This window comes from Aulonocara stuartgranti (assembly GCF_965226115.1).
Source record: "Aulonocara stuartgranti genome assembly, chromosome: 14".
Taxonomy (NCBI): Eukaryota; Metazoa; Chordata; class Actinopteri; order Cichliformes; family Cichlidae; genus Aulonocara; species Aulonocara stuartgranti.
The window spans coordinates 38,037,851-38,061,424 of record NC_138950.1 but is presented as its reverse complement, the minus strand read 5'-3'; the positions used below and the strand labels follow the sequence as shown (position 1 = coordinate 38,061,424).

At 40.6% G+C, this 23,574-nt stretch overlaps 1 protein-coding gene across 3 annotated transcripts; it reads right to left on the bottom strand.

The window, feature by feature from the left end:
* Positions 1–5,610: 5,610 nt before the first annotated feature.
* On the bottom strand, positions 5,611–14,127 carry lhx1a (LIM homeobox 1a). Of its 3 annotated transcripts, none has more exons than XM_082503865.1 (5): positions 13,243–14,127; positions 11,317–11,540; positions 10,403–10,701; positions 8,389–8,554; positions 5,611–7,481 (listed from the first exon to the last, which is right to left on the bottom strand). In XM_082503865.1, the coding sequence occupies exons 1-5, from the start codon at positions 13,410–13,412 to the stop codon at positions 7,102–7,104; spliced, it is 1,239 nt and encodes a 412-aa protein (XP_082359991.1). In that variant the 5' UTR covers positions 13,413–14,127; the 3' UTR covers positions 5,611–7,101. The 3 variants fall into 3 exon arrangements, with proteins under 3 accessions (XP_082359991.1, XP_082359993.1, XP_082359992.1); XM_082503867.1 differs by having other exon boundaries at positions 5,611–7,370; XM_082503866.1 differs by having other exon boundaries at positions 10,403–10,686.
* Positions 14,128–23,574: the final 9,447 nt, after the last annotated feature.

Below are 23,574 nucleotides of genomic sequence, written 5' to 3'. Positions count from 1 at the left end.
ACAAGTGCGGTGTGTATTTACAGCATACAGAAAGATTTACAATATTATGTCACATCTGAACTTTGACCTCTCCTTCATGGGCAAAATCCTGATCTGAAGGTGAAAGTAATAATAATGCTATATAGGGATCTTTAAAACTATGTTTCCTATTGCTGTTGACAACATAATCATTTAAAAAAATAATTTTACTATTTTGAATTTTTATTTTTAGTTTCTGCTTGGTTGGGTTCAGGTAACATAGCTATCCCCTTAAATTTAAGAAAAGATGATTTTCTGTGTCAAAATACAACCTGTGACAAAATTAACCACGTTATGTTTCTTTGCCCATCTGCAACAGGCTTCCTTTAATACTAGCAGAGCATGTTTTCCTGAAGTTTACTGGACAACCCTGCACACTTCAAACTGACACTAAAAGATTCTGTTAAAAATAACACCCATGATCCTGACCAAGTGTCACAGTGTGAAGGCTGAGAATCTGTTTTGTCTGACTTTAGTCTAAGATTATTTCAGAAAAATTTCCAAACACACTCAACTAATTTACTAGCTCAGCATGGCCTTGTAAACCATACTGATACCATATTTATAAAATAGTAATTTTATATAAAATATGCATTCAAAAACACACTGTTCATGAAAGGAAATGCACAAGTTCAACAACAAGAAATTATAAACAGATTTTGCACTGAAGTGTGGATTCCTTGTAATATGATGAGAGATTGCCAGTGCAGTCATACACAAACAACTCATTGAGAAAACCCTTGCCCTGAGCAACAAACACAGCAGTTGGTCTCCAATATGTGAATGACAAATGAATATCACTCAGTGGGTCAGATGGTGTAGACACACTCCATGCACGTGCTAATCAGGCCAACCTGCAGACCTCACATACCATCAGGACATTCTCCAGGGGGAAATTAGTACTTTCCACTTTGCTAGACGAGTGTACTTTCTTCTTTGGGTGAACACATTGTTTGTTACATGGGCAATTTCCTTATGTAAATCGTAGAGCAATGGGCTACCAATTATAAGTAAAACATTCACTTTTATAAAGTCACATTTACTGAGATTTTTGTCAGAGGCGAGCACTACGGACAGAACTTTGAAATGTATAATGTTTTTATTTATTTTGCAGTTACAATAAGAAATAGCTAAATTGTTCACTTTATTTGATACATTTGGTCATGTTTTATTAATGTACCAGGCAAAAACCTAAACGTTTTAACTGTAAGGTCGTGGCTTTGTATGGAAAACAGGGCACTAATCATATCCTGCATGTTTGGGCTTCATTTAATGCACACCTTCCAACAGCCACAATTGTGTTTTGGTATCATTACTCTGTTGGTTTAATGACAGATGTTTAAAGAACCAATTGCAATAGTTGGAGGAATATAGATTTTTAAAATTTTAAACAGAAAAATAATTTTCAGTCACAACTATGTGCTAAACATAGACAAGTTCACAGATATAAAGGGCTGGAAAACTACAAACGAACACAGTAAAGGGTCGTCCAATCTAAGTAAACATCATTGGTTATTAGAGTTACTCAGTGGCACTGCTGTGGGATGGCTGTGAATGATTTTTTTGTCAAATGGTTAAAATTTTATATGTGAAGAAACTCATAAAGTCATTGCTAGTTATGGTTATAGGTATACTTTAATGCTCTAGGTCTTTGTTTGATTAATAAGCTGGAGTGGAAGATTGCTGCCACTCCTCCTCCTTGACCTGTGCTTTGAGGACAGACAATATAACTCAGGGGTAACCAGGTTTCTGTAAAGCAGAATAAATCAATACGGTGATCAATTATTATATAATTTTCTAAAAGGAGAGAGAGACCTGTTTAATAGCCCCCATTTAATTGATTTGCACTTAGGTACAGTTGTGGGTGTTAAATTATTCTTTGTTAATTTTTAAAATAATTTTTTATTTGGTTATTTTTTGGTTTGTCTTTCGATTGTATGGAAACATACACAGTGCCTTTGGGGTTAGGGTTTTGGGGGATGATAGGAGGAGAAAAGCTGCAGAGAGGTCTGTAAGACTTTGCTTCCTGGTCCCAACTCTGGATAGTCACATTTTGTTCTTTAATAAGTTTGGCCAGATTTCTTGAAATAAGAGTCAAAGTCAGCCAGGGCAAAAGTTGACATAGTTTCTCGAGGAAGGAAACGCTGCATTTTGGATATCCTGGTGTTCTAGACTTCAGGTAGTAACTGACTGCAAAGGATTTTCAGGTTTGGGATATTTTACTGTACTAATGTAAGGTAAACGTGGGGGGTTTGAAAGGTGCCTTTATATAAAGTCCTGTTATTTATATTATCATTGCCATTATCGGGTCTCAATCATTCATATAGGGCTGTACGATCTGGAAAGCTTTTTATTCTCCTTAATAAATGAAATCATTTAAAAACTGTTTGTTTATTTGTGTTTTCTTTGTTTGATATTAATATGTGTTTGATGATCTGAAACTTTGAAACAAGTGTAAAAATATGCAAACAATCAGAGAATCAGGAAGGACGATCACTAACTGCTAATCATTTTCATTTAAGTTTTAAAAGCAATCTTCATATTTAAAATTATTTTAGATTGTCCAAATGTTTTTGGCCTTATAAAAATGAGGAATTATTTTTGAATTAAAACTGACGAGTGTGATGAAGAGAAACAAAATCTGAAAATATAACTGTGTTGTTGTCCAAACACTTTTGAACTTAACTGTAAATAGTAACAATAAAACAGTCGTTCTTGTCAGTATATGTTTTTATATTTGTGAGGCAGTAATTTCGATTTATCAGTAACTACCTTTATATTAACCTATATCATGGTGATACACAGTGCAGTAATAAATGGTATTTTGGAATGTGGATTATGATGGCTTGTAGTGTGAGTTTTGTTTATTTGTGAGCTCTCGTTCAATACTTTCGCCTCACATCATGTCTTATAAATGTTTTATAAATCTTCTATTTATTGTTCACACTGTTTAAATTCTACTTTGTACTTTGGTGCAGATGAATATATACTCATCACTATCTGTAAGCAAGCTACCTCAAAGCAGGACCAGAATATTTAGAAAAACAAAAGTGACATTTTCAAGCCACACATAATTCAGCACTTCTAAGGTAACATTTGTAGCAGAATGATTAAAAATGCTCAATTTAAATATTAGGAAGAACCTTCTCTTTGTTCACTGATAAAGTTTTTTTTTTAGGGGGGGGGGGGGGGTGTATAGGTGTGCATGAGTGTTTTAAAGCAACAATAAAATATTTATGAAGCAACTTTTTTCACACTGAACCAAACAAAATGTTGCCAATAAAAATTAGGACCATATGCGATTTTAGTTCACTTCTTTGATTTCCTGATCAGCCGTTTGCAGTAAAATCAACATTTTCTTGAGGGTGGCTCTCTCTTCTTTTTCTTCTCAGCCACTGATAATGTCTAAAATGACTCGTAATTGCTAAAAGGTCTGATAATTCTTATTCCTAACAATTCTTTTAACCAATCAGTTTCTGTGGAGCATCTTTTTTCTTATTCTGAAAACAGATAAAAGGCACTAGGTGTTTAATGCACCTAGTGCCTTAAACACTAGGTTAACTCCCTCCTGATTTATACCTCTCTTTGTAAAATAGTAGGTGTTTGTAGACTATGCTGCCCAACATTACTAAAAAAGTCGAAAAAAATGGTCTGACTTAAACACATCCTTCTGTGTTTGATAAGAGGAGGAAGTGTAAAGACCAGTGAGGTGGCAAAACAAACAGCTCATCAGCAGAGGTCAGCTTATCAGATTTTGTTACACGACTGTGTATCACCCACTGGCTGAGTACTGAGCCAGGGAAATGAGGCTCAGCGATCAAGCAACCCGCTCCATTGATTAACAGCGTTTTCTCATTTCTGGCCAAGGAGCTGGCTTCCCCCAACATGTGTCATTTGTTTGAGAAGAAACGAGGCCCAGTGCCATGTGTTTGTGTGCTTATGCTACATTCGCTCCAAGGAGAGGATACACTTCCAGCTGAGCCACTCTACATTTAAAACTAGCAGCCAAATGCTTCTCATATGGAGAGTGCACCCCCCCCCCCCCTCCAAAAAAAAAAAAAAAAACCCCTCAGAGAATGTCAGTGTTTGTCTGCTGGGCCAGATCCCCTGTTGTACTCTAAAGTAAACCATTTTGTACCCCCATGCCATCCTTTAAGTATTAAAGCCCCCCAGCACACACACACACGCTGTCACTACTGTCACCCACCTCCTTCCCATCATCCTCTCTCATCACACACATGCACAAAAAGTGCACTTATTTTGGCTCCCAGTGGGTGTGTAGGCTATTCAAATGTCCTGACTCAGAGATTTAAAATGTCATTTAAAACCCATTCACTGCTGTTAAGGCTTATTTTATTTTTCCAGTATTAGCCTACAAGGTCAGTTTGCACCAACAGCTGATGAGCGATCAATAGGAGATTTGAATTTAAAGAGCTGTGGCCCTGGGGGCGGTCAGTCGCCGGTGCGTGGAGCTACTACGGTGGGTGGGTGGACTGGGGGGAGGGGGAGTTCTAAGCGCAGGGGCTCAACAGAGACCTATATCCTTCCACACACCCTTTACCTCCACCTCCCCAAGCTTGGTTAACTCTCAAGACCATGATTAATTCATGGTGGATTACAGTCTGGAGGCAGGGAGGAAAACTGGGATTGCATACAGTCCTAACTGCACAGGCTGGGGTTAGGGAGATAAAGGTTTCCCCAGATTCACACCACAATCCCACCGCCTGACTCGCTTCCGTACAAGTATGAAAATTTTTCCATTTTTCCTGCAAAAACATCACGCCTCGGTGTTTGGGCTTCTTGATTATTACTGCAGCTATGTTCGCCGAAATAAGTTGGGAGATGTCCTTCCCAGCCGCCAGACTGCAGTGAAAGAACAGAAACCTACAGGGAATAATAATACTGGAGCCCGCTAAGAAAAGCATAACAAACACGAGAGCCACGGCCACAGCAATTTCATCATTGTCCTTCACAGTAGCACAGCAAACTGCTCGTGATTAGCTGACGACCTCGAGTAACTGAATGGAAGAATGTGAGGCTGGAGCCAAAGCAGCTGGAAGGAGAAACTGCATCAGCATGAGGAGTGTATTCACTCCCCCTTGTGTTCGCTGCAGCAAACTGGTCCACTGAATTCCTCCGTTGCTGGGAGAAAAAGTAAAATCAGCAAAAAAGTTTTTTTGTTGTTGTTCTGTTTGAGTTTAGGGTGTGTTGCAACACTGCAACAGGGACGAGAAGAAAACCCTGTGATGACAGGTAAGGATCATCATCACAAACCTACACTGCATGTTTCCATCACTCTTCTCATTTAGACTTCTGCTTTTGTTTCTTTCTGTCTTTTCATCATTTTCCACCAAATGCCATTTTAAATGTGCTCATCATTTTCGAGTCCAGTTATTCAGATTTAACCAATCAGCATCAGTGTCTGCAATTAAGGACAATTATTCCACAGTTCAAGAAACTGGACAAAAGCTGTAATGTACCTTCAATACTTTGTGAAACACAATGCACTGTAATGTCTGGTATACTTTAAGATAGCTGCTCCCAAAAAAAATGACGTATATTTTCTAGTTTATTACAAACACATTTGTCAACATGTGGTATTTATACAGTGAATGGTCTAATATGCACTGGAGGTCACATAAGCTTAGGTTTATTGGAACAATAAAAGACATACCATGAGGGCTTGATATTCAAAGAGATGTAGCAGCTGCTTGCTGCATATTTGATCATCAGTTTTTAATAGTTTGGATTTTTCTTCTTTAAAGACACAAAAATAAAACCTAAGTATATTAACAGTTTTATGAATGTATCGTCAGCAGACTAAAAAAATTAAGAATTCGATTACTCCTTTTAACACTTACATTTTGTCTCAACACGTTCTGCGATGATGGTGCAAAGCACTTTAACAATATTTGTGCTATTTTTTTTATTTGTCAAATGTCTACTTTACTCGTGTTTTTATTTTTTTAACCTTTTTTGTAAACAACATCTCGTACAAACTAGCACAGTGAACCACAACCCCAGCAAATGTGTTTTTATCTCCGTACAATATAAATGAAATCAATACAAAAGTTTGGTTGGTTGCTTGGAACATTTTTATATGGATTGAGAGGTTCTAAAACGTGGTTTTCGAGACTTCTGGACTCCTGAATTGAATATATTACGTAAACAGTTGACTGTTCTAAGTCCCATTTAGAACCCCAGTAGAAGATTTTTAGAAGGTAGACTTCATCTCACCATTTCAAGTTCACTTCCATTTTTAATAAAGGGCTTGCAATCCATAGGGAGTCTTTTACTGGTTTGCCTTTTGAAGGCAGCCTTCTTCAGATTTGGTTGAAATTCTGAAACCGAAACAAACAAATAGTCCAGGCAGAGGAGAAAACTGTCATTTCTTCTGGCCTCCAGAAACATATTGTGAAAAAGGTTAAGTGTCAATATGGCAGAGCCTTGAGAGGCAAGAGGTCTGAGGAGCTTCTGAATAAATACAAGGGACGCGTCTAGTTCCTCGCACATAGTCTGAATGCCGCTCAGCCTTCCTACTGTGCCAGGTCAGCACACAACCAACCCTTAGCCCCTTTATTCTCTCTCTGTAAAGCTATTGAAGTCTTTGACAGTAGCTAAGGATGTTTTCATGTTTAGGACATATTACAGGAGATTTTGAAAAGGTTTTTTTTCTTCCTTTTTTTTAAGTGTTAGGGGGACTGGGGGATTGGTCGCTCTGCCGTGCCACTGACCGGAATCAGGAGGGGTAACAAGATGTCTCAGTCCAGTTTTTGGATGCAGGCTGGGTAGGGGTAAGAGTTGAAAGAAGCAATCAAAACACCCGAACGTAATGCTGCAGTGTTTTGGGGCATCATTTTTATGCTAAATATGCTCTCCTGTCAAAAAGAACAACAAATGGGAAAATAAATAAATAAATAAATATGAAATCACCAAAAAAAAAGGAGAAAAAATAGTTTATGGTACTGCCCTAACCCAGTCATTATCCGTGTCCCTGTTCTGGACTCAGTCCCCCAACACTTCCAGATCTCACGACCCTTCATTACTGAATCTCTGGCCAGCAAAGTCCGCTCCCTCGCAAAGCTACCACACAGTGCCCTCGTTCATTTCTGAGGGCGGGTGAGACAGATGGTTATTGTATCCGCTCCCGTTCAGTGACAGTGAGGTAAAAGGAGGACTAGGGCCGAACACTTCTGACGAGATGCTGTGCAGGGGCCCTGGGATGCCGGGCTCTGGGCTGGGAGAATCCCCTGGGTGGTGGGACATGATATCGGAGAAACGTTGCACCTCAGTGGAGGGATGGTGGCCCGGGAGCGGGTGGTCCATACCTCCAAGGGGGTTGCCTGTGGGGCCTGAGGATGGCACAAAGGGGAGATCAACTGGGGTCTGGGCCTGTGATGATGGTGGCCCCTGAGGGAAAAAGTCATAGTTCCCTGCTGGACCATAGTATTCACTTTGATAATCTGCAGATGCAAGAGAAGTAGAAAAAAAATATCACCATTAGCTCAGACTGAGAACAATGGGTTTGCAGAAGTAATTCCAGGGATGTTGAGGAATTCATTGAATATATATACATAGCTTGATTTGCATTAGAGAAAAAGAGACCTTCGCTGTGCTACATTAGTCACAGAGCACGTTACACTTAAATCAAAACTGCAATTGGGTGGGGAGAACAACGTGGCCACAAAATTAATTAAAATGGGGGCCATTTCATCAGCGATTCTACCTACTGAGACCAATTTTTTCAGCTCAGCAGAATATTATTAGACTTTTTGCTTCAGCAGGAAGGACAAAGGCCCAGACACAAATGGAATTCTCTGAAAATTAACAGATATTTCAAAGCATTTGATGAAATATTGCCGCGTTGGTATGAAATCACTCAGGTGTAAACTAACTTCACTTGAAGTGAATTCCATACTAAGCCATTTCTTAAAGCCTGTGGATGAGATGACCCAGACTAAAACATGTATAGCCTCTTTTGTTTGTTTTTGAATACATCCAAAATAACAGTAAGTAGGAAAACTACATCATTTTCACTGCTTGTTCATACATTTTAGTTTTTAACATTATGCACTCATTTGACATTTAATATTGTGTGAAAACAACGAAGACGGTTAAATGTGGATAGACCTAGTGTGCTCGCTACTCACTGGTCGTCTTTAAAAAGTGGCATAGACCTAAATAATTCCCCGGGAATAGGATAATGGCATATAAGACAAAACATTAAGAAGAAATGACCGGCTAATAGGAAATAACAGATGATGCATTGAATTGTTTTTAACAATTCAATGTTTGGCGAACACATTATCAGTCAGAACCAGGTTGAAATTTAACGTGTCAAAAAAGAAAGAAAATATTAAGCAACCATACCTCCATAGTAGGAGAAGGGTCCGTTGGGGATGAGCTCCCCAGGCTCCAACCGGTCACCCAGCGCCCTCATTCGCCTCGGGCTCCGGAAAAACGCGTGCCTCCGGGCGCCCAGTGCGCTCAGCTGCTTCATCCGCCTCTCTTTGGAACGTCGGTTCTGGAACCAGACCTGAACAAACGCAACCACACACACGCGTACGTGTGTATCACATCATGTGGCCCAGAAAATATGCAATAGACTGCTGACGCCATTTCGATTGCACGTCAATATTCTATGGCGAAAGACGAGAGGAGAGGCAGAAATGGAGATTATGGAAGGGGGTGGCCGGGGAGGGGTTAGAGCTGCTATTCTATGAATAAATATCTAAACAAACAATGGTTTGCTTGTTTTTTCTGAACATGCAAACAAACGTCGGCATTTAAATGTATCCTCATTGAAAGGAAAGTGTAATTAGGTATCATGTTTACCTTGGCACCTACTCCGCTGTCTTCTTATTAGAGTCAATAACCGCGCTGTATGCGGCAAGCGTGTTGAGCCAGTGCGTTAAATTCGCAAGGCTCTGCGGCGAAGAGGACTGCGCCCAATTATCGTTTAAGGAGCGACAGTCCCATCTAACCTCCCTAATGATCTTTTAACCCTCCATTTACTCCGACTGAAGGCTGCAGCAGCAGGGGTTTAAAATCTCCAATTAATACTTAATAGGCGGGTTGTTACCAATATATTACCGGACTCTTGGAGGTTATCATTTCCTAATCTATAGGCCGGCTTCCTTTAATTATGCTCTCCCCTTTCCTCGCTCAAGCGCACACACATTAAATAGCACTATCTCCCCGCTTCCACGTTTTCGGTATTACTCTACGTTAAAGCATTTTGCCTTTTTTTAAACAAACAAGCAAACAAACAAAAATGTATTCCCATAGTTAAAAAAATGACACTACTACTTTGACTACTTTGCAATAAATTTAGGGCTACGTTTGTGTGATTTTGGCGCGTAAATATAATTTATTTGAGACATTTTATTATTAGGTATTTCCAATTCTTGTGTCACACAATAGACTTTGAAAATAAACCATGATTTATAATAATATCAGTTGGGATTATCAATAATAATAATAATAATAATAATAATAATAATGATGATGATGATGATGATGATAATAATAATAATAATAATAATAATAATAATAACATACAGTTGGTTGTATGTGTCGTTTGTTGTTTAACTTGGCCTTCTGTAACGCACGCTTGTTGTGAGGATACAATCTGAAGACCCTTGAAACAGATTTGTGCCTTTCCACTTGGCTGAAAATGCTCACAGCGTGGCTAAATGTGGTCGCAAAACGTGATGGCAGCGCTGTGCCAGGACTCCTAGCGCTCCCAGCGCTCCCAGCACCTCGGCGCCAGTTGGCGACTTTGCCCCGTCGTGTGCGCCAAGAATCAAAAATACCCATATAAATTACCCATTTCCAAATCAACCTCGTCCATCGGCCAATCTTTGGCTTAATGAATTCGATGTGACCGCGCAGTTTGAAGGGAAGAGGCCTCGTTTAAAGAGGGGTGAAGGATATGAGAGGGGAGGCTTGGGGAGGTGGAGCCTCCCTGATGGGATGAGGGCCTGCTCGGTCATTGCTGTCTGGCAGCTTGGCTGGGACATTTTTCCATAAAATAAAAGCTGTTACATCACACCTTTTAATGGGTGCGTAACACCCTATAAAACGGAAAAAGGCGCGAGCCCACCTCCTCAACCCCTGGGTGTCCCCTGAATCTATTTCCATAATATTTGAAAGCATCACATTGCACGATTTAGATGATTTACTACAGAATCGTGTTTAAATCACCGGGGACCACGAAAGTTATGATACTACATCAAGGATTGCATTAGGAGGCCGCATGGACCACACATTTAGAAACACGCATTTGATAAAATAATGATAATAAAAATAATGGTCTATATAGACTTATAGACTGAGTTTAGGCTGAAGCAGAGCTCCTGCTTGGGTGCAGCTGTTTCTTTACCTGGATGACCCTCATGTTGAGGCCCGTCTCCTGGGCCAGCTGCTCCCTGATGTGTCTGGTGGGTTTTGGAGTGGCGGCAAACGCTGCTTTCAGTGTCTCCAGCTGCTTGGCCTTGATGGTGGTCCGTGGGCCACGCCGCTTCCCTCCCAGGTTCTGGTCGTCGTTCTCGTTGTTAACGGTCTCCTTGTCGGACAGCGCGGCTATCTCTGTGTCCTTTAGGACCACGTCATCCTGTAGCTGGTCTTGAGAGTCTGGTGATAAACTCGGGTCGCTGCATGCCGTTACTGCAGAAACGACATCTAAATATTAGAATAATATTCACACAGCAGTGTTATCGTAGCAGTGAAGCGCCAGAGTCTCTAAAAGTGCATTTAACTCGGTGGATTATCACCACTGACAAAGTGCAAACACACGCTAACACTGCTAACTAGAAGTTATATTTCGGAATTATCGTTTTGTAGTGATGTTGTTTTGTGCTGAATTCGGGCCTTACTTGTGACATACAGCCATTTGTTTTACAAAATGAAAATTTACCAACAGCAGAATTTATGAATGCGGAGGAGGCTTAAATATCAAGTAAAAAATGCACAGTCTTAATTAGAAAGAAAGAAGGACAGAAAAAGAAAGCCAAATCTGACATTATGAAAATAAAACAGATTGAGCACAGCTACATATCAGGCCAAAAGAACCATCATCTGAACTGAAAAGAAAATATTTCGCGCTTTTAAACCATCGTGCGCTGTGTCATGGAAATGAGGAAGCCACTGTGAGGTTGAAAACGTTAAGTCCATCTTTAAAAATAAATAAATAAACAAATAAATAAATATCTATCTATCTATCTATCTATCATTATTATTATTTAACTCGCCCTGCGTACACACACTCACAGAACACACGTGCAGGACTCTGCATACCTGAGAGGAGGTTGGTGTCTTTTACACTGGTGTTGTTTAGGTAATCGTCTTTGCAAACGAATTTGTTCTCGTCTATGATGTAGAGCTCCTCGCCGGTGGAGAGCTGCTTGTTGCACATCATGCAGGTGAAGCAGTTAAGGTGAAACACTTTGCTCCGGGCCCTCCGGACCAGGTCGTTAGGAGAGATGCCCTGCGAGCAACCGCCACACTTGGTGCCGAACCGCCTGCGGGGGATGGAGGTGGTTACTCCTGCTATTAAGGGTGTTCTGCATTTTTAATTTATTGTTTATTAATGTATTTGCTTTAAAGAGACAATGATCTAAACATTTAGCAAGGAAAAACACCAAAGTGATGGGGCCGACTTATATAACGGACACAAAAATAAACGTTCAAAATAAACATCCGGAAGTTATAATTGTGTCTTAAGGATACAAATCATCTATTTCTGTCTTGCTCTCTCTCATATATATCTTTGTATGATATACATATTTTATTATTAATCCATCCTATTAAATATCAGCGTAATTTAAGGAATGAAATCGAGTCATAAATATTGTTAAATGTGACATTTTAATTCCATCATTATTTTAACGGATCAAAAATAATGAAGATTCATACAGAGATAGTTTTTTTATTTTAGGAGATTTCTATATCACATCCTATAATAATAATAATAATAATAATAATAATAATAATAATAATAATAATAATAATAATAATAATAATAATAATAATAATTTGTGCTATAATTGTACTTTTAATTATTTTTGTAAAAGAAAATGCTGACCAGTAGCTTTGCCTCTTTAAAAAAAAAAACATAAAGCCAGCAAACAAACAAACGCGAACTCCTCTCTGCATTAACCTTTGCACAAAAATTTCATCTGTTACATTTTTACCTCTATTTTACATGTTTTTTGTGTGTCTTTGCAAACACGTATTTTAAGCGTCGAGCTTCAGTAAATAAACCAATTTGAGGTGTCTTTAAAAACTAGGTTGGATTTTGGCTCATAAATTATCACCCTGCCATCTACTTCACTGTTAAACAATGTTTGCTGAGTTGCGTGCGGTGCTTGTTGACTGCACGTCTGTGATTGCATCGTCTGCGGACCTGATCTTTTCAACTAGTTTACTATTCAAATCCACTTATCACGTCCTCCTCAGCCAGACTGAGCAAACACACCGGGCAGCGGTTTCTCTAGCGCCGGTTTGATGCTCTAAGCTCCCACGACTGCCAACAAGCTGTAAAAAAACCCAACAAAAAAACCCCTTCAAGTGTGATTTCCTCGATTTCCTAACAAACCCTCCCCCTGCTGAGAGTGAGCGCACACGCGTTTAATGTTGCTGCTCCTCTTTTGTTGCTGTTTTTGCATAAGAATCCAAGTTAACAAGCTTTCAATTACTTACTACTAATCAAAAGACGGGACGGGTCGTTTTATTCGTTTATTTAGAGAATTCAAAAGGACATTCTCTTTGTTACCTAACCAGATGTTCTGTCATTTTTGTTTGTGTTATCTTTTAGGTTTTCTTCACTTATAATTGAGCAGATTTGAACTGTAACAGCAGTCTGAGCCACGAAGAAATACTTTCCTTTTTTTGGTGGTCACCTACAATTAATAGACTATATTTTCAAATGGTAAATAACGTGGAAGATACAGATGTTTCCACTAAATTTGCGGTAGACTGAGGTCGTTTGCAGTTTAATCTAATATTTGTAGGGTTTCTTATATAGTTTTCTCGTCTCACTGTGTGCCATAACTACCTTTGGTCCTTCTTTTGAAAATATATAAATATCTTTATATAATTTCTTTCATGGTTTGTCCCTGCTTACCTGCTGCGTATTATTCGTATGCAAAAGAAAAGTAAAAGAGCGAAGGAGTACAAAAACATTACTTTTCAAAGGGTTTCTGCCATCTTCATCGAGCTTACCTAAAGAAATCGTTTTTGCAGTATAGTCTCCCTTCTCGAGAAAAACATTTCTCTGTCAAATTGCATTTGCACTCGCAGCATTGCACGCACTTGACGTGCCAGGCTCTGTCCAGCACGTTGAGCAGAAAGCGGTCCAGGATAGGCCTCTCGCAGCCGGCGCAATGGACCATGGCTTTGGCTGGGCAACAACCCCCCACAAACGAAGCAAACACACAAACCAAATCAACAGCACAGGCCGAGCATTGACCGAGTATCTGCTCTCTCCCTCCCCGATTCGCCTGGAGCTCCTGGGTCAAACGTGCGCAAGAGAAGCCAGTCGATCAGGTGTCACCACAGATTTCTCCCTGCATGCGTAAAAAGACTCAACGTCCCAAAAAGCAAAGAACCAGGAAGGGTTGGCGATCGCGTCCTCACTGGAGGAAAAGTCAAAAGGTTGAAAAAAATAAATCAGTCCTTTTATGGATCCGTGGCAAAATTCAACCAAGGTGTTCAGCACAGGAAGCTGCCGATCGGCTCAGGCGAGAAGAGGGGAGCCGGTTTGGTTGTCCCGGTGACGCATCGGCCAAAGAGAAGAGCGTCGTATGGCAACCAGTGCTGACAGAGGCTTCTAATAAAACGATTTTAGGGCAGAGCTGTCACACAAGAAGACACGCACGCCTACAAATAATTCAGAGTACTTTAACATGGCATCTTATCCACTGTTCAAAACCCGGCGAGAAACAAAATCACACAGCCAGAAGATGAAAAAAAGAGTGTTTCCCTTCCTCTCTGTTGGATGATCCTGGATGTTTGGTTTGTGATAGGATGCTGGGACTCGCCGGTCGCTCCGGTTGTAATCAGTGTGCTGGGATGCCCCTCGATCTCCAGTACCGTGCGTACGCAAGGATGCGCTCGATCTCTAGTACACTGTCTTGGTCCTAAAGCTCCAACCCAGCCTTATTTCCAGCCTCCTGACGTCAGGCCGCAGCCGGACCAATCAGCGCTGTGCCATGGAAGCAACCATCAAGCCGCCCCATCATAACCCAGCGAGGACTCTGCCTGCTATTTATGCCACACACTCAAGATAGCAATTGTCAAGAATTTCCCTGCAAACTGTCATATGTTAGTGAATGTGTTTGGAGGAAGGAGCCGCGGCGGAGGCGAGCAGCGCGGAGGGAGACACAACGTTTCCGCTGCTGAGCAAAGTGTCTTTTGGCCACGAGGAGACACATGAGGGACAAATCTGAGCAGGTAGAGACTATATAGTGGCGTCTTCTGAATAAAGAGGCTGGTAGCGCATACTGCATGGCGGTGGTTCCCTTGTTCATTGCTGTAAAGTTGTTGATGTTGATTGCTTTATTATTTAATAGCTGGAGGCTTCGTCATTTTAAAACAGAAAAAAGTAGCTGTATGTTAAAATCTTAGCTGCCAGCCTTGCAATTGAACGCACCATGCATTAGGTAAATGTTTGATTACGCAGCGGGAAGCCGCACACTGCTGAGATCTTATTAAGCGATGACTGGGTTCAGGAGATGTGACGCTTTTCTGTCCTTAGCAGTAGCACATACACACCAGCCGCTTTCTCTTTGGTGTGACTGAGAGGAAGCATGGAAGTGAAAGACGGAGAGGCTCTAAAGTTGACAGCTTGCTCTCTTCGCCAGTCGGGAGCTCGCGACCCAGACGATTCATTAGGGACGTCCAATCCACTTTAAGTTCACCTTTAGTAAATAACACCACGAGCCTAAAAGCCGGCTGGATTATTAGCCGTCTTTTATGTGTTGTTGATTATTTACAAGCTTGGAGGATTTAACACTTTTTTTCTTGCTCAATTAAATTAGCTTTGGGGGGAGGGGGGCATGCTCGTTGAATTAATGGATTTCGTCCCACTATCTGGCCAATATTTGCATTTGAAAGTAGTATTGAGTAATTAATCAGAGACTGTTGTGTGACAATAATTTAATAAATTCATTTGCAGCAAGAAAACGACGCATTTGTCGTCGCTGTTAAAACAAAATCGTCTTAAAGTAAGTGCGCACTTTAAAGAAGAACCGATGACCCGAGCATACCCATTCATTCTGTAGCAACAGCCCGCCAGCACCTTTTACATATGGGCTGCTTCTCATGTAAAACACCCGCTCATTCACGTCCAGCTGCCTCCCTCCCGGGCCGGCGTCTGGGGAGCGCCCCTTCAACAGGACATGTGTTACTGGCTTGAAGAAAGAGATAAGGCTTGGAAATACGCGCGCACACACAGCACCCTTTTCACTCGTTTTCTTTTTTGTTTCATTTCCTTTTCCTTTGTTTCGTTTCACCCGTTTCCACACTTGCCTCCTTATTGCGAAGCATCTTTCATGTTCTGTTTCCATCAGGGAGGACAGGGAGAGGCGGAGAGGTCAATAAGCTGCCTGACAACTGAGCGCTCCCTTTTCCAAAATCAACAACGGAAGTATTGCGTGTCCTTTTGGATTATAAAGCCGAGTTCATTCTTCTTCGTCTTTTCCCCCCCACTAAAAACGTCCTGCAGAATCCAACAATAGCCAAAGAAATCTCGCACTCCCTGCACGCGCTATCACGACACAAACTTGTACCGCGTAAACAACAAAAGTTGTTATTTCCATGTGTTGAAGATGCTTTGATAGCCTGTCAGTAGGGATAATCTCTGCCTGATTTAAAATAAGCCAGAGAGAGAGAGAAGGAGAGAGAGATTCAGCTCATCTCATGGAGACAGATTAATCCACGAATAGAAGGAAATCAAAACATAGGCTATAGGCTTAAAAATATCTCAACTCCCCTCCGGGCAAAGACACTATTAAATGCAAAAATGGTTTTAACCTTACCACTGTAATCCTGTACTAGCAATAGATGTTTATTCTCACCCATATTTTCATCCTGATGCAGGCACAAGTTGTAAATTGGAATTTGTGGCACAGCCACTGCGCTCAAATCGAAGAAAACAAAACTTCTTCTTCCCTTTTTGACCCTTTTTCTCAGAAGGATTTGCTGACAGCAGGCCTGTTGCCAGAGTGAAAATCAAATAGCCAAATTAATCAGTAATTTAACTTTAATGTTTCTCGCCAAGAAGACTTTTATTTTGCTCACCTTAAATCCTTTTCTTCCTCCAAAGTGTAATTCTGATCACTACAGGCCATGCTAGCCATGCTAAGAAAGGGGATGTTCTTGTATCAGGGCCATAAGTGCTGTAAAGCAGCCCAGGAGATTTGGGTTTTATGAAGTGCGGACAAGTGAACTGGTACACTGCGAGATAATTAATCTGAGGTAATGAATGAGGCTGTGAAGATGCATGCAATCATTAATTCTAATCATGACACGTTTATTTGTCTCCCCTCTCTCCTCCAGGCTCAGTTTAGAGACACAATGTCACCACAACAATGTATGAGGGGCACGGCTAGAGGAAGGACTTTGGGGGGGGGGGAAGGATAAATGCAGAAGCTCGAGCAGGTGATTAGATGGATTGTGGGAAAGGGGTAAAATATAAGACAGAGGCACCGGAAGATTCCAGAGTAGCCATGGCTGAGAAAGTCTGGTTATGCTTCCTTGCAGCCGGGGGCAGGCTGCCGAGAAGGGGGCAGATTGACGGTGGACTCCGTTAATACCTAGAGAAATGTCACCCCCGACTGGAGCTTTGATCAACTGAGTGTACCGGGGAGGAGCAGGGAGGACGGTTCGATACAGTTCGCTGCTCTCTTCTTCTGTGTGCTGGCTCTCTGCAGGATTATTATTATTATTATTATTATTATTATTATTATTATACAAAATAACTTGCAATCAGACGCTGACATGCATAATTTATAATTAGATGCACTGATACCGTATGAATGCGTTTATTTTATAATAAAAAAAACTTCATTTGCGTTCAAACTGTCTGTCTTAAGATCATTTGTATAGTTTTTCATCTTTGGAAAATTGCACTTGAAGTGGAAGTCCACGAGAAATAAGAAATTTTTTGCCAAGTAGCTTAAGACAAAAAAATGTCTGTTAAATAAATGTAATGATAGTCCAAGTGAAGTTTTTGTTTTTGTTGAAATAGTAAAACGTGTTTCTGCTATTAAAAAAAAGAAGAAGAAGAAAAAAACAGGCAAGGAAACACAATCCAAAATTCATCAGAGTTCACCAAAACCAGATAATGTATTTTGCTTACAAGCCCACAAACGCATTTTAACAGTGTCCAGGACGCGTGAGAGCCGTTTATTGGTTGCGCAAATTGTTTCAGCGCCCACAACTTTAGCGTCACGTTCAAGAACCGAGTCTGTATGGGAGGAGAAGGGGATGGGCACCTCCCTGTCCTTGTCCTGCCCAGTCTGTCAGTCATTCTTCTGGCATTATCACACACTGCCAGGACCAAAATTCCAACCATCCATCCATCCACGCAAACCACCACGCGCTGGTCGTACAGCAGAAAAGGCCCAATGGCTAACATGAAAGAAGAAGCCATGTCTCCCTGCCCCCGCCCTCCCCCACCCCGAAACATATGCCGAGGTTGACTGTGGATTATTGAGATTGAGCCAATAGCGCAACTCTAAGCAAACATTTTTCCAGACTTCTAAACTCCGGCCCGGGCATGTGCTGAGAGAAATCCAATGGGATTTATAGATCATCTCCCTACAGCTGTCCCTTCTCATCTCCGAACCCCACCCTCCCCTCCCCAAACACACACACACACACACACACACACACACACACACACACACACACACACACACACACACACACACACACAAAAGCTAATATTCTGAGGCTCATGATTCCACCATCCAAACCCATCTACATCCCCTGTTTTTGTGTGTGATCTTAGGAGTCAGTGAACTGGGTCTTGGGAGTCCAGAACAGTAATGCTGTCTGGAACCCGGGTCAGCTAGAAACAAGGCCGCCACCAGAGTCCGGCTCGTTCCTCTAGGGGGCGAATTTAATCCGGGTAAAGAGCGAGTTTACAGTATTGCAGTTATTATTTATATAATTCCAATTTACGGTTGTCAGAATATAACATCCATCATCTACACCTCAGCATTACATCTATTATAGTACAACTGGTTAATTTGCAAATGTTATTTTTCGTTATTTATTTTTTTCTATTTGTAATTTCCGTTTGACAGACAACAGTCCTGGATAAATAGAAAAAGAATTAAAGATTAGCATATTGATTTTTTTTTATGTCAGTGTAGTTAGGCAAGATTCTAACTAATGTATATGAGAAATACATAAACGTTCGGAATATTCATTTTCTTCAGAAGTGTAATGTTTCTATGCCTCAAGTCATATGTGATCGAATTTTAAAGCCCGCATGAAGAATAACAGTCATGTAATTGTAGAGAAACGGTCTGGAGAAAAAAAAGAAGATGATGACAAGTATTCCTTCCCATGTCTAAACCAGGTGGGTTTAACTTCACCTTCACAGCCAATTAAATACTACTACTACTACTACTACTACTACTACTAATAATAATAATAATAATAGCCTACAACTGTCTTTTTTCTGAGATGAAAATTCTGCAGTCAGACTCTGTGAGAAATGCTTCTGCATGAAGCCACTGGGAAGCAGGCTCTAAAGCAGTTCCACTAGTTTAGATTAATGGTACTCTGCGCTTATTCTGCAGTCGAGGTGAAAGGGCTGGGATCACTAATGATTATAATATAATGTGTGGCGATAACCACTCCCTTTGAGATATTATCGCCCGCTGGCCAATGCTCAGGGGACGAGCTGCATGGCTGCAGAGCGCCAGATAGCTGCTGCCGCTGTTGCAGCCACGGCAGCAGATTTCTGCGCTCTGAAATACAAAAAAAAAAAAAAAAAAAAAATGCCCGTAAGCATGGAGTGAGGGAGTACCGGATGCTGCTGATAAATCTACATTAAACTATAAAGCATAGCAGAGAGGCTTTCACATGTTGAAATTAAGGTTTTTTTCTCTTTCTTCCACGGCTAAAACTCGTGTTTTCCTTTAAAACTCACATTACAGCTGTACATAATAAAACACATCTTTTAATACCAAACAGTTCAACAGCAGTTTTATCCCCAAATCATCAAAGAAGTGGAAAACAATAAACGCCATGAATGAGTTTTTTAAATGATGTATTTTTCTTTAACGACCAAACTCTTTTTCTTTTCAGTTGCCGCAAGTGACAACGGGCTCACATGATTTATGCCCTATGGCGGATAACGCAATTTGAACTTTGACAGATCAGAAATAAACGTAGAATTGTCTTCTAAATGGAATTCTGAGGAAAATCCTAGGACTAAACTAAAATTTCGCTCATTTAAAAGTAAATGTGATTGCTGTTTTGCTACTTTTGCGTAGCCTGTATGTCGGTGATGACACAGAAGTTAAAATTCCGTGGTCTCCTTTATTATAGTAATTATTTTTACAGGGAAAAAACTATAGCTTGTATCCACAGGCCTGAATAGAAGGTGCAAATGCAGGAGAAATGTAGGAAAATCCCTGCTGTTTTCCCACCAAATCTTCTTCATCGAAAAAGATATACACACCCATATTGAGGAATAACAGTCGGGTATTTTTGTACCTTTAAATTTACCCCTCAGTGAAAAAAAAAATCAAAATCGAACAGGAATCAAGCGTCCCCTGTTTATTCTTTAATATGGAGGCGTACAAATTTCCAAATCCGATTGGACTTTAAATCCCAGCATAATTATCGACATTCACTGATCGATAACAAACAGCTCAGCCCTCAACAACGTCCATGTAATAAAAAAACGGGCTGTTCGAGAGGCATGGGGAGGAGAAGGAGGAATAAGAAGTGCAGTGAGTGATGCTTCTGTGTTGGACGCACGGCGGTCAGTCACGCGCTATCCATTTTCATTGGAGCTTTTGTGTACGCCAAAACCAGAGGCGCGCATAAGGTAAAGCCTGCTTCAAAGCCGCGGCTTTATTTTTATATCCAATAGATCAGCAGGCAGACAAAGCTTTATTTTCGCCAGGAGAGAGATATTTTACCTCCGCCTTACGGTTTTATGTTGGAGAGGTGTCAGCCGCTGGAAATGGATGGCTAATGCATAGGCAAAGCGCCGTTCGGCTCGGCATGCTACATGTCAGAAGGGGGGCTGCAGGGAAGGGCAGCAGGGATTTAGGGCCCCTGGGGGCCCAGCACGGGGGGCTAAGCACAGAGGTGGTAGTAGCATCTGCCATCCACTTATGCTGCAGTTCCTAACATAGCTCAACACAGAAGCAGAAGTTAAAGACACACTTATAAATGACTTACTCCAGAAATTCACCATTGTGATAAAAACAGAAAGCACAAGGCATTTAAGTGCAAAATAAACCAATAAATGCAAATGGATTCAAATTAAATGAATGTGGTTAGACAAAGTACATCCAGGTTCCATTTTGAATTTTTCTCTTCCATCAAAAACTTGTTTTGACACCACTGAATAAAAGCCCAATCGCAGATCAGCAGAGAGACACGTTTCTCTTAGATTTTTGCATGAGTTTGCCGGCGAGGGCCTTTCCTCAGCGATCCAGGGCTGGTCCTTGTATTCCTGGGGGCAAAGCCTTCCACACACACCCTCCTCAGTACTCTACAATCAGAGCTCACACGAGACAGTAAAATTAGCAGCATGAGAAATCGGATGCGAATTCTTGGACTTTTTAATAAAATCCACAGCTGGTCCCAGACCTTATGTTGCTCTAAGCAAACATCCCCACAGACACCCACTCACCTATTCAAACGAAACCATTTTTTCTCTATAGTATTGTGGGTAATACACATTTTAAATACATTTGTTTATTTAATTATTATTTCAAATTACTTTAATGGCTCACACCGAAGATTACATGTATGCTGTTAAATGCACTAAATTAAATGTACATAGCCAAAGATTAGATAATTTATTTAACTGCAAGCACAAATATTACGAAGAAGACATGATTCATTAAAGTAAACGTTTATTTAATGAGAATTTATTGCATGATATTGCTATATATTTTTGTTTTTCTGAGATATTTTTATAGATGAAAGAAAAAGCTTAAAGTATTGAAATGCTTTTAAATTACTTAAAAAATAAAAGCACATTCATAGATTATAAAGTTCTCTTTTGTGTGTTACTAATAACTGTAAGTTAATCTTCCTTTGTTTGTCTCACACGTCAGTTGAGGATGACATCCTCCACACACATTTGGAAAATGTCCTCAAAATCTCCCAAATTGCAAAATAGAAACACAAAAGCAGTTTTAGGATGCAGTTTCCAGATCATAATTGTTTATTTTAACCGATTGTATCACAAATCAGTTATTCATTAAAAAGTCTATTCAAGACCTTTGTATTAGTTTTGTTTTGCAGGAAAGTCAAAGCATCCTGTGATAGATCAAATATTACTTCATGAAAATCAACATTTCTCTGTAGTTTCTGAATGCAAATAGTTAAATTATAATACAAGACGGGGGTCTTGTATTATAATTTAACTATAACCCCCCCCCCCCCCCCAACAACAAACAAACAAAAAAACAACAACAAAAAGACCAAAACAAAACCCACAAACAAACAAAAAACCCCACCAAAATAAAATAAAAAAGAAACACATGCAGGACTTTAGCTGGCTGTTAAAATCATATGCACTGTGCAGTCCCTGCCATGAATGCAGAATTCCAGCTATATGCTGCAAAGAGTTAACGAGATTTACAATGCTGCTCAAAACACAGAGCATCCCTGTCATATTTCGCCCTCATGCTAAATAGAAATCTTAAGAAGTAATTGGAATTTACTGCATACCTGAATAACTGCATATAAATAAGCACACATTTCATGGGGGGGCTTGATGACACTGTTTGGTCGCATTAAAACTGCTGCATACATTATAATACATAGCAAATAATCTTATTTTGCTGCAGCCTTTGCTACATGCTTGGGATTCTGTCCAAATTACCAAGGATTCAAACAAGCGTTTTCAATTTATTAAACTTATATGGGCAACATTTCATTTTAATAGGACAATTTATTCTGGGAAATTTCTGGGAAAGGATTATCAGGGGTTGGTGGAAACCATGGCAGTGTGTAAATCTGACAATGTTCATCTCATTTAAAAGCAGGCAGGCTTCATTTTACTTGGGCCTGTTTTCACTGGACGCAGTATGAGTCAGGTGCCTTGAACAGGCCTTTACCCCACCCCACCCTTCCCGATCCCTCCATCCTGTCTTCTTGCAGCTGAAAGGCAAAACTAGCTCGTTGACTTTGGCCATGTCTCCCAGACAAATTCCTTAATTCAAACCACCTTTATGAGTCTGCATGCGCTTACTGAATTTGGTGGAAGACGACACAAATCCTCCGGATGGGATTGGCAGTCATGCCCCCGGTCTCTCGGCCTGACATGCTCGGGATGTAAAGTGGTCGACTATGGTGTGACCCCCCCACCCCCCCCACCCCCACCCCCGGTCGAGAGGGCTCAGCGGATTTGGAGATAATGACATTGCCGCCTCTATTAAGATTCACATTAACCATTTCAACACACGACCCTATTTCCCTCTGTCCTAGACCTGTGTCAAAAAGCCTTGCTGTCTTACCAGGCGTGTGGTAAAATTCAGAGCTGACCAAACAGTCTGCATTTGCACATCTTTAATTCTAGGAAAGACAAAGGAGAGGCTGTCTACATGTAAAGAATATACCTATCCTTATTGTTTAAAGCAAAGTGCCTTGATATTCATGAAGCAAACTATTTGGCTGTAAATAGATCTCCCTACACAGGTATGTTACATTTTCTACACTTAAATTTAGGTTCGTGAATATGACTTGTCTCTTTTGTTACCACACTGAAATACCTCTCTTTCTTTCTGTCTTTCTGTCACACATACACACACAAAACCCATAGTTGCCTTCCCTGCTAGTTCCCAGAGCTGTGACTGTGGGAGGAAGGCCAAATTGTTTGTCTCTCCCTGTGTCAGAGCTCTGCAGCAGAGACCATGAGAACAACTGGTCCCTGTCTGGCTTCTGGCTGATGGCTCCATCAGGTTAAAGCAATAGGAGGTCTGATGCTGGATCAGCTTGAAGCTGTATGAGTGTATAAGTGACTGCTAGTATATGCTTTTCAAGTGTTGGAGTGTAATCTTTGCAGGAGCGATACTGCGTACAACCAAGATAGCCACTTAAAGGACAGCTTGAAAAACAATTGTTGGGACATAAAGTACTAAACAAAACCACGATATCTCTGAAGCTAAAGTAAAGAAACCCCCCAACACCTTAAACAGAATCATGCAGTAAATATGTTTTTATAATTGAAAAATAAGAACCCACTAAATATCAAGGTGGCTTCCATAAACTGGTGTTTTTTGTGAAGGATGTCACATCAGACACTGTTAGCACAGCATTGAGAAATTGCTGTTTAGATAATGACAG